The 11,751-nt window shown below is 43.3% G+C and overlaps 1 protein-coding gene across 28 annotated transcripts in view; it reads left to right on the forward strand.

Annotated features, from left to right (window-relative positions):
- Positions 1 to 6,010, forward strand: part of Trpm3 (transient receptor potential cation channel subfamily M member 3) — an 805,264-nt gene extending 799,254 nt beyond the window's left edge. For 25 of the 28 annotated variants that reach the window (XM_026781580.1, XM_026781582.1, XM_026781584.1 and 22 more), the window contains one exon: positions 196 to 6,010. In XM_026781580.1, coding sequence (XP_026637381.1) covers positions 196 to 1,648 — 1,453 coding nt within the window. In that variant the 3' untranslated portion in view covers positions 1,649 to 6,010. The remainder of the gene's footprint in view (positions 1 to 195) is intronic. The other 3 variants (XM_026781606.1, XM_026781607.1, XM_026781590.1) reach the window with 2 other exon arrangements.
- The last annotated feature ends 5,741 nt before the right edge of the window (positions 6,011 to 11,751 follow it).

An 11,751-nucleotide genomic window follows, 5' to 3' on the forward strand; every position in this document is an offset into this window, starting at 1 on the left:
TCTCCACTTTAGCCCCTTCCTTTACCCATAACCCCTCCACTTTCTCCACTTCAGCACCCCCTTGACCCAAACCCCCACCCCACTGATTCCCTCTTGGAGCAGAGCACAGCTTTGCCATCTTCTAGCCTTACCCTCTAACTCCCCCAGCAGAGGGCCCCGACCCAGGTGACTCTTATTCTCTGCTTCTCGGTACAGGGTGGAGAACATGTCCATGAGGTTGGAGGAAGTTAACGAGCGAGAACACTCCATGAAGGCGTCGCTCCAGACCGTGGACATCCGACTGGCTCAGCTGGAGGACCTCATCGGACGCATGGCCACAGCCCTGGAGCGCCTGACGGGTCTGGAGAGGGCGGAATCCAACAAGATCCGCTCAAGGACCTCCTCAGACTGCACAGATGCAGCCTACATCGTCCGCCAGAGCAGCTTCAATAGCCAGGAGGGGAACACCTTCAAACTTCAAGAGAGTATAGACCCTGCAGGTGAGGAGACCATATCCCCAACCTCTCCAACCTTAATGCCCCGTATGCGAAGCCATTCTTTCTATTCGGTCAATGTGAAAGAGAAAGGTGGGCTAGAAAAGCTGGAAAGCATTTTCAAAGAAAGGTCCCTGAGCTTACACCGAGCTACTAGCTCCCACTCAGTAGCAAAAGAACCCAAAGCTCCTGCAGCCCCTGCAAACACCTTGGCCATTGTTCCGGACTCCAGAAGACCCTCTTCATGCATAGACATTTATGTCTCTGCCATGGATGAGCTCCACTGTGATATAGACCCTCTGGATAGTTCCATGAACATCCTGGGGCTGGGCGAGCCAAGCTTTTCAACTCTAGCGCCTTCCACAGCCCCTTCAAGCAGTGCCTATGCAACCCTCGCACCGACAGACCGACCTCCAAGCAGGAGCATTGATTTTGAAGACCTCACCTCCATGGACACTCGATCTTTTTCTTCAGACTATACCCACCTCCCAGAATGCCAAAACCCCTGGGACACAGACCCTCCAATGTACCACACCATCGAGCGTTCCAAGAGTAGCCGCTACCTAGCAGCCGCACCCTTTCTCCTAGAAGAGGCCCCCATTGTAAAATCCCATAGCTTTATGTTTTCTCCTTCAAGGAGTTACTATGCTAACTTTGGGGTGCCCGTGAAAACAGCAGAATACACAAGTATTACCGACTGTATCGACACAAGATGTGTCAATGCCCCTCAAGCGATTGCTGACAGAGCCACCTTCCCTGGTGGTCTCGGAGACAAAGCAGAGGACTTATCTTGTTGCCACCCCGAGCGAGAGGCAGAGCTCAGCCATCCTAGCTCTGACAGTGAGGAAAATGAGGCCAGAGGCCGGAGAGCTGCCAATCCGATCTCCTCTCAGGAGGCTGAAAATGCAGACAGAACCCTATCCAACAGCATCACAGTTCCCAAGATAGAGCGCGCTAACAGCTACTCAGCAGAGGAGCCAAGTGCGCCATATGCACATACCAGGAAGAGTTTCTCCATCAGTGACAAGCTTGATAGACAGAGGAACACCTCAAGCCTACGAAATCCCTTCCAGAGAAGTAAGTCTTCCAAGCCGGAGGGCCGAGGGGACAGCCTATCCATGAGGAGATTGTCTAGAACATCAGCTTTTCATAGCTTTGAGAGCAAGCACAACTAAACCTTCTTACCATGTGTTGCAGGAGGCTCGAGAATCCAGCACTAAAACTCTCCCCATGTCCACCTTGTTCCCCCCACTTCCTTGAGTTATATCCGCTTTACTCTTAGCTGAGCAAAACATTGCCTTGGGAGATGTTAACTCAAAGGTAACCTCTGGGCCACAGGTCAAGCAAGCATTCCGTCTGGCCCAGTGCCAAACACAGGGTTTTCTGGCATGTTCACACTTGTTGGGAAGGGAGGGGAAAAGAGGAAGGAAAGGGTTTAGAGATGAATGCGTGTAACCAGGCACCACAGAAAGCCACGAGCTCTGGGGAACGAGCTCAAGCATTCTCCATGCCAGCAGGCATCTTGGGACTTCTGCCCTGTTACCAAGAGTTGAGGAGACAGGGCTAAAATTACAAAATAAGATAAAATAGCCAGCATGCAAGATGAGATATTCTAAACTTCCATTCTGTTTTCTTTTCACATTGGTTCCATCACTGGTGACTGATGAAGAACATCCCTTTTATTCAGTATAAGCCGGCAGCAAGCAGTTCTACCTAACGTCCCACATCCTTCTCATGCCAACACTTCTGTAATTGGTCATTATAAAGAAAAACAAGGTAACAGTCATATATACAGTTCGCCTGTCTCTTATATATTCACTTCTGGTGCCACAACTGTTTATCTCTTTAGAAGAAATAAGGGAACAGAATTGCCTTTTTTTGTCCTTTTTGTCTTGCAATCGAAATGAAAGAAGAGTTGATGTTGAAAGCAAGAGTGATATGATTTATAATATACCATGGGCAACCAAGTGTATAGTCAAGCAAGCTCAGGACGAATGTAACTAGATAATTTTATATTTTTAAGTTATTTTGTATCTCACCTGTCATCAGTGAATTCACTCATCCAATATGTAATATTGAACTTTAAGAAAAACAGCAAGGGGAAGAAGTAACATTACGTTGCCACGTGGGATGTCGTTAGTCTCACCATCCATATGTGTCATGCTGCTGTGTGGCCTTCTTCATTTGCATGTCTCCACTGTGTCCTCCGAGCACCTTCAAGATGTAACTGCCAAATTCCCACACCACTCATCACATGACCATTTTGTATTTGAACACATGGTTATACGTGGATATTTTCATACCTAGAATTTAGCCATCGAATCTGGGCTCAGCATAAACTTCATCGGAGTTTCTCAAGGGCTGGCATCATTTTTATGGAAATGTTCCAAAGTACTTTTGTTTTGTTTTGCTTTTTTTCCAAGACAGGGTTTCTTGTTTGTAACAGCTCTGACTGTCCTGAAACTCACTTTGTAGACCAGGCTGGTCTCGAACTCACAGAGATCCGCCTGCCTCTGCCTCCCGAGTGCTGGGATTAAAGGTTTGTGCCACCGCCGCCTGGCTCCAAAGTGTTTTTTAAGGAAGTTTAAAAACCATAAATAATCTTAGACTTGACTCGGGGCTTGACATCCACCCAAAGCCATCAGTTGCAGGCAGACCATGAAAATGTTTATTTACAAAGTTATACAAAAGGTATAGTAGGCCAAAAGAGAAAAGCAAATATAGCTTATGCAGAATTCTATAGTTTATGCTGTTTATGTACACACACACACATGCACAGATACATGTTTATATACAGTAATAAAGCAGACAGAGAAATTTCTTAACAGGCTTGACTTCCTGTCATCTGAAGGTATAGCCAAGATTATTTTTTAATATTGAAGAAGCTTCACTGGAAAAAGTTTCACTGTGCTATTGGACCCACTGCTGAAATTACAATTTTTAAAAAGTCTCTGCCTTTTTAATCTTTTCTTACACTGAACAAGAACTGTCAAGTTCACCCCTGCCCTCTGCCTCCTCCTGTTTGGAAGCACGCACTATCGTGACATCTCTTTCACTCTGGTTTCTCTGGCAGGAAGCTATTACCACCAACTACAATCGGAATAGATGTGTGATTCCAAGCTAGTTTGTATGACACAGCCTAGAATGGAGGCGTAAGTTTCTAAACTAGAATCTAGATTTGAAGTGGAATAAGAAAATCTCGACCACAAAATTTTGGATTCCTATTTGGATCACTGAATATTTTAAAATAATAAAGTCTTTAAGAAAACTAATTTGGAGCCAGGAGTAGTGGTGATACACACCTGTGATCCCGGTACTTGGAGAGATGAGGCAGGAGGATGAGGAATTCAAAGTCAACCTCTGCTACACATCAAGGTCAAGGCCAATCTGGACTACATGAGACCCTGTCACGAAAAAGGAAAAAAAAGAAAAGAAAACATAAAAAGAAAAATATTCTGAGGCTAGGGCTGGGGCTCACTTCCTTAGCATACTCAAGGCCCTGTGTTCCATACCCAGTGGAGGCGGGGGGGAGAAGGAGAAGGAAGGGAGAGAGGAAAAACAGAAACATGATTCATGTCCCTGGCCCCAGATGCTCCCTGGTTCTTTTAACCATTTATCTCATTTGGTGACATCAAGTCAATCCCTCACAAAACATCTAGCCTTTATATATATATATATTAAGAAACCAAGCTTTCCATCCTAAAACAAGTGGCAAGCTCACATACATGTAGAATCAGTTTTCATCCCTGGTATTTCGGTAACACCCAACCTCTTCGTTGAAAACTATGCTGGAGACACATCCTTATTGATCTCTCTCCCAACAGACATGCATTGAATCCGAGAGTAAATCATTTGACTCGAAGCTTCCTTGAGCCATGAGTCCCTGTGAGCACCTCACGTCACCCCCCCCCAAATTCACATCCATGTGAAGCTGCAATGTAACTTTCAGGGGTTCATGACTCCCCTGTTTCCGCGGTGGCTGATGAAGAGAGAGACCATGTTCATCAGCAGCCAAGCTGAAACAGGCACTATACACTTTTAGACCATTTCCCTGTGACTTTTTGGAAGGCCATGTCCCTGTGTTTCTGTCCCTTACCGTAGATACGGTTAGCTGGATGTGGTTGGGCCACTTCCATGACTTTGATTAGCAAGGATTCTCAAAGGCAGAGACTGAGGGAATCCATAAAGAAGTTCAAGAAAATGAGTTTGTCATCTGTGACCACAGGGCAGGTGCCAAGCACTGTGGGGCCTGGCTTGGGACCTCACTGGAAGCAAGGGAGAGAAAGGACAAGCCTGAGTGTCTCTGTTGGTTGTGACCACCTGAGAGCAAGAACGTGACCTGGGAAAGGAAACACTTAACAGTCCTGAGCTTTTGTTCTGCATGAAAATTAAGTGCTAGCCTCCTTGGTGAAGTGTGTAGAATCTCTAAGCCAAATGTCAACAACTTCAGACACAAACTGTGTAGGCCTCATAAGCCATCTCTTTCCTGTACGTGCGTGCGTGCGTGTGTGTGTGTGTGTGTGTGTGTGTGTGTGTGTGTGTGTGTGTGTGTTCTTTTCAGTCCCATCTCCTTCCATGTCTGGGTTCTCCGCACCAGTGTGGCATCGATTCTGTGGCCTTGTCCAGACTGCTTGTGTTCAGCTCATCCGTCCCCCCATGTCCCTGATGGAGGGGACCTCGATTACCTGCCTCGTGAATTAAGCAGCTCATGAGCAAGCCGGTCATTGAAGACCATACATACATAAAGTCATAGAGGGCTCAAGAAAGAGATAGCGTATTTAATCGTCTGCTTCATAGGTGCCAATTTTTATATACTGCAATGTGTAATGGTTGGTTCTAAATTGCTTGCTTGTTCCTTTTGGGGAAAAAATGATGGATGTTTTATAAAAAAAAATGGCCATATTTTATATTTACAGTTAGAAACTGATAGATTTGAGTGGAGTGCTAGAACGCAAGAGGATAGTTGTCGTGGCCAGTTTGTGTTTCTGGAAGTCAGGGGAGGACAGTCGGAGTGCGGCACTTTATAGACCTGGGTGTTTCTTTAATGTTGAAGCTTCCAGGGCCAGCTAATACTTAGCACTTTGAAAGTTCCCCCTTTGGAAAAAACAAAATATATATATATACATACATATGCCAGAATAATGAAATGGGGGAGGGGCACTTGTGAAAACACAAAATGTGTTTCTTCTGAATGTTACAAATGTATTTTCAGATCCGGTTTCTATAGATAACATTATGGTAGATCACTGGATAGTACGTTTCTTTTCGTCTTCCTGCAGCTGTCCAGTCAAATCTCCCTGGGTGTTTGGGCTGTTTGATTTCCTTAAAGATAATATTATCCAGTTATCCATCATGCTCTATCTATAGGCTCTGACATGTGACATGTTGGGCGATGCTGTATTATAAAACACATGTAAACCTATCTGTAACCTGTGTTTAACCCAGCATAGTTGTAGCATGTGGTTGTATTAATGAACGTCACAGGACCGCTTTCTACTCATTTATAAATCTGTAACATTCAATAAAGAAGCACATGTGCAAGGATTGATGACGTTCCCATTTCCATGTTATTTGGCAGCTTCTGGCAATGGGCGTTTTTGTTCCTGGTCTTCATTTTGTTGCCCATACTCCTCAGACTACTGTAAAGTGTTTGTGTAAGCTGATGGCCATCCTCTACCAGGTCCCGCTAGCTGTGAGAGGCAGGGTATGGTTGGGTGATGGACAAGCTGGCATGTTATGCAAAATACTATATAACCAATGAACTTAAATATTTTAAACTCCAGTTGAATCGGCTGTTTGTTTACGTCTGCTGACCCCGTGTGGAAGCCGGGTACAGTATTTGATAAATACGTTCATTCAGTAGCGCTGTCTGTTCTAGATAAAGTGATGCTAACGTTTAGGCGGCTATATACTTGGCCTAGATGTTGCGTTCAACCCGCTAATCCTTCCAATAGCGATGTGACTTGACTGAAGTTTGGTCCTCTCCAAACTCAGTCTTAATGTTGTGCCAGCACAACACACGCTGTGCTTTATGCACCAGTCTTGACTCTGTTTAGTGCACTTAATGTTTTACTCTTGTCTGCTGCAGTGCTTAAGGCAGTTAGGGGCCCAGGCAAACTGTTGGGCTTCTTTAACTGCGGCTTCTTTCTGGTTTCAGAAATTAAACCGAGTAATCAAGGCTTCCTTTTGTTTCAAGTTTGTACAGCTCTGAACAAATAATATAGCTAGAGTATCCCCTACAAGTCGCAATAACTAGGGCCCCAGAGATGGCAAAGCAGCACCACTTTGGAGTCCCAAGGTCTAGGTGCCGGGGCATCTGTGGCATGAAAGACATGCCTTGGATTCTTTAGGGCTTCCTAGGTGCAAATTGCTCAACCAGAGATGAAAGCCAAGGGTCCATGGTGGCAGGACAGGAATGCATGGACACTATGGGTGAATGGTCCCGCGCTAGTGGACGAGGACCCCCCCCTTCTTGTCCTGTGCCTTTCACACCCGTGGGGGAGCTGGGTCCAGAGGTGGGAACGGGCAATTGCTTGATGAAGCATCAGGTGACTCAAAGAGTTTATTCTTTAAAGAAGTCGCGGTTCCATGGTTACAAGCCATTCAACATCTGGAAAGGAATGGATCCAACTTGCACAGTCAAAATGCTCCCAAAATGAGCAGGGAAACCTTTTCTTCCCACCAGCTTTGCCCTGTGCTGTCTCTTGTGTCTACGAGTCAAGCATTCTGTCTCTCAGATTAGAGTCAATAAAAGAAGGGGTTGGCTCTGATTAAAGAAGAACAACTTTTTCTTTTCTTTTTCAAATTAATTTCAGAGAGTGTTAATGTCACCTTTGCTCTCGTGATCTCTTTGCACTAATTACCCCTAATAAAAACCAAGATGTTCTGATTTCTGTGTGTCATCTAAGAGGGGATGGAGGTGACCAAGTCACCCGGATTAATCAAAAGAAGCGGTTTGTTTCCTAACTTTCCTGGAATAACTGGCCACCTTCTGCTGGCAGCACATGGATCCCTGCACTGGCAGTGGGTTTGGAAACTGAAACAATGGACATCTATGTAGATGCCCATAGACTGGTGGGCATCAGTGCCAGCCATGACTCCAGCCTCTGGGGGGAGGCAGATCCCTGAGGAATGTGAGGCACAGGGTGAAATCAGCCTTGGGCCTGGGGTTGCAGCCTTTTTTTTTTTTTTGGTCCCTTTTCTTTCCTTTTCCTTAGTCTAAAGTCTAAAGCTAGTTCCTTTTTTTTTTTCCTATGTGTGTGAGACCAACAGACTCATCCATTACCTCATATGGACCCCCAAACAGTAACCCCAAACATTGACTATATGGGAAAAGCCAGATGTTCTGAATTTGTCCCGGGTCTGGTCTCCCAGCTGACTTCACCTCCTCCCTCCACACAAGTTCCTAACGTGGCTACTGTGAATCTGTCACATCTGAATCTGAATCGCCTGTCTGAATCCTGCAAGGCCCTCTCCATCTCTACCCAGTCACCTACCTCTCCATGAAGGGATGACAAATTCCATCCAAGACCCAGATCTAGAACACAAAAGAATGGGCCTAGGAAAGACAAGGCAAGCAAAATCTGTTGACCATGAAAACATGTATGTCCCAACAGAAAGATTCAGATGTGGGCTTTCAAGCCCTGTGCTGGCCTCCCAGGTGTCTGCCCAGGATTCTCAATGGCCATGATGGGGGGCCTCTGATTTGAAGCCAAGCGGGGTCTGATCTGTGACTCTCACACCGAGAGCAAACACATCAAATACACTCAAGAACTTCAAGTTGGGAGAAGCAGCTCATGCTATTTGGGGTGACTCGTAGAGAACTTCCATGTATGTTGAGAGCATGTTTTACTGGATCCAAACACAGGACCAGTGTGAGGGAGACTATGAGGAAGGATGTTGTAGCATGTGAAGACTTAACCTGCTTCCTGTCACTGGAGTGTCTCATCTGAGTTTCTCTTGCTGCTACCACTGTGGAAGTCAGTCCGTGTAGTCAGTACACCACACTCATAGTCATTTCATGATATAGCACTTAGACTGTCACTTGTAAATGAGTTAATTATAGTTTACAATGGGGGGGGGGGAATTATTCAGACACCATTTTTAAATGAATTCCTATAAATACAATGATTTTCAAGTTGGGTTTACTAAACATACATACATCTTTTCTTCCTTTCATGTGTGATAGAAAGAGGTTTGCATATCTACTGACACTGGATATATATATAAATCCAGAGGCATTGTTCTTTTTTAACGGTCTGTTATTGGATTCACAATGCACTTTGAGCTTGTCTGTTTAGATCTATAATTTGAAGCAGAAGTTGGCAGATGCTACAGGCAAAGAACTTTCTGGAATTTCTGTAACAATTGTTTTGCAATAAAAAAAATACAAATGGTTTAAAACATGACTCAGACTTCCTTGTACATTTATGTGTCTCTACCTGCTTGTCACTATTCTCATGCTAAAGTTCCTGGTGATTGCTAAGGAATCACTGCCCAGAACTGTAGGAATTACTCATTTTGGAAAAACAGAAGTTACAAACTGTTCAACTATGGGGTATGTTCACCAGCAAAGAATGGATATTATAGGTCAATGAGGTGTATGTGTTTCTTTTTAATTTGAAACCATTTTCAAATTGACAGATATCACATCTAATTCTATGTTTCTGGTACTTCCTAAGAAACGTGAAAATCTGACCATAATAGACTTATCCTATTCCCACACAACCGAACGAAATCGTGTCGGTTCAATGGGAGTCCAGATTCTCCAGTCCTCCAGAGTTCCCACTGCTCCCTCCTGTCCCTTATCTGATGTCCTTCCCTTGCTGAAATTTCCTGGGAAGCCCCTAGAAGCCCTGGAACTTCGGGACTAAAGGATGTGAAAGAGTAGTGGCAAGTTTAGAATACTGAACTAGAAAAGACTCAGGGTAGCAATTTGTTAGGGGGATAAAGAATAAGAAGAACTTGTCTTTGTCCTAAAAAATGTAGAACAACTATGACTTCATTATCCCATTTAAAGCATATTATGAAAATTTTCCAATAGACTGGTTTACAGGTCTGACTGTATATTCCATTAAGAAAGACAAGCAAAAGCCTTGCCTTTATAAATCTTTTAATTTTTAAAAGCATAGACAGAGAAATTACAAAATATATATGCATTCATTCATTTATTAGACAGCCTCATTTTGTTATACAGACTGGTCTAGAACTCCTGGACTTGAACAATCCTCCTGCCTCAGCCTTCCAGTTAGGAATGACCACAAGTGCATACTGTGGTGCCTAGTTATTCCTTCAATGAAAAAGAATTGTGCCCCAAAAGATACCAAGATGAGGGTCTGGAGAGATGGCTCAGAGGTTAAGAGCTTTGCCTGCTCTTCCAAAGGTCCTGAATTCAATTCCCAGCAAACACATGATGGCTCACAACCATCTGTAATGGGCTCTGGTGCCCTCTTCTGGCCTGCAGGCATACATGCAGACAGAATATTGTATACATAAAATAAATAAATATTTTTAAAAAAAGATACCAAGATGAATAAAGTAAACTAAGCCCCTGTGCTTGTGAAGCATCACATACAGCTGTCCTGAGAGTGAGATCATATCATTATTATTTAGTTGCCCAAAGAATAAAGCATGAAAAAAACAGTCTAGAGATTTAGAGGAGTTGCGCTCTATGGCTCAGGAGAAATGTTCTGCATTGGACTGAGCCCGCCTACTCATTTCTTTGTAATGGAATGGTTGACACCATTTTCTGAAAGCAACTTGTTATGTATGCTCTTCAGTGCATATAGCTGCCATAACACACATGGCATTCAATAAAGTGCCCTGGGAACCCTCAAATATAGACCGGCACGCGTCTTCCTTGGATGAGACACCAACACAAGTGAGAAAAATAAATTCTGTAGAAATAATTATCATTACGTTTTGCTCATGTTACCTCATTTAACTGAAATACAGAAAAACTGATCTAGCCATAAAAGGAAGGTCTTTGGTAATCACATCCTTATCACTGGGATTTTTAGTAATTACTTTTTTTTAACCTTTCTAAGTCACTGGTTATTTGACTTTTACTCAAGCATTCAGCTCATCACAATGGTAAAGCTTAATCCATTTCCTTAAAGCTGTATTATGATCATAATCTTTCCATATATTGTTGGGATAGAGACTAGTGATGCCCAGTTATCTTAGATTGTCACTTGAGATCGGAGTATTGCTCTAATCTTCTCTGTCTCATTTGTTAAAGTTAGATATATTAGTTTTCTAGAACTTTCTTAACAAAGTAGCATAAACTTGGAAACTTAAACAACAGAAATTTATCATCTCAAATTTCTGAAGATTTTTTAATCCAAAATAAAAAATTTGTTCCCTTCACATGGTCTTGCCTGCTTTGCAGTGTTTTCTGGCACTCACTGGAATCCCTTGACTTATAAAAGCATCACCCAGTGCTCTGCCTTCATGTCCCATGATGTCACATGATGTTCCCCACATATTGTCTCCAACTTTCTCCTTTTTATGAGAATACAAATCCTACTCTGTTAGCCCCACCACTGCCCTGCACCTTGACTCATTCTGCCTACAATGATCTTTTTTCCCTAATAAGGTCATATCTGAAGTATTCAGGGCTAGGATATCGACATGTGGATTTGGGGAAAGAACAAAATCAAATGGTAATGGTGAGGAAATTTGTACATAGGTTTACAGAGGCCATTGGTCTTTTTCGTGTCTTTCAAGATAAAGAAATCAAATTCAAGAACAAATCCAAAACCATATATGGGTTAACCAAAAGGAAAAAATGATAAATCAGTTATGCCAACCAAGAAATTATTCAAACTTTTATTAAAAGTTATATAAAAATTTACGTCTTCATGTATCTCTACAAAAGACAATATGGGAACATGGAGATGGTTCAGTAAGTATGCCACACAAGCTTGACAATCTCAGTTCAATCCACAGAACCATACACAAACAGAAGGAGAGAGCCATCCCCTGAAAGTGTGCCTCTGACCTCCACAAATATGCCAGGGCATATAAAACCCACATTTTCACACATGCCATACACATGAACAATAAGAAACATTTTTTTTAAGGAGCTACACAGTGAGTTTGAGGCCAGCCTAAGCGATATAGTAAGACCCTGCTTCAAAACTAAAAATACATTCCAGTATAGTGGCTCATACTAGTAATCCCAGAACTTGGGAGACTGAAACCGAAGGACTGTCACAAATGTGAGGCCAGCTTGGGCAACTGTCTTAAGAAATGCTGCTAGGCACGGTGACATATG

Source organism: Microtus ochrogaster, chromosome 8 (genome assembly GCF_000317375.1).
Source record: "Microtus ochrogaster isolate Prairie Vole_2 chromosome 8, MicOch1.0, whole genome shotgun sequence".
Lineage (NCBI taxonomy): Eukaryota > Metazoa > Chordata > Mammalia > Rodentia > Cricetidae > Microtus > Microtus ochrogaster.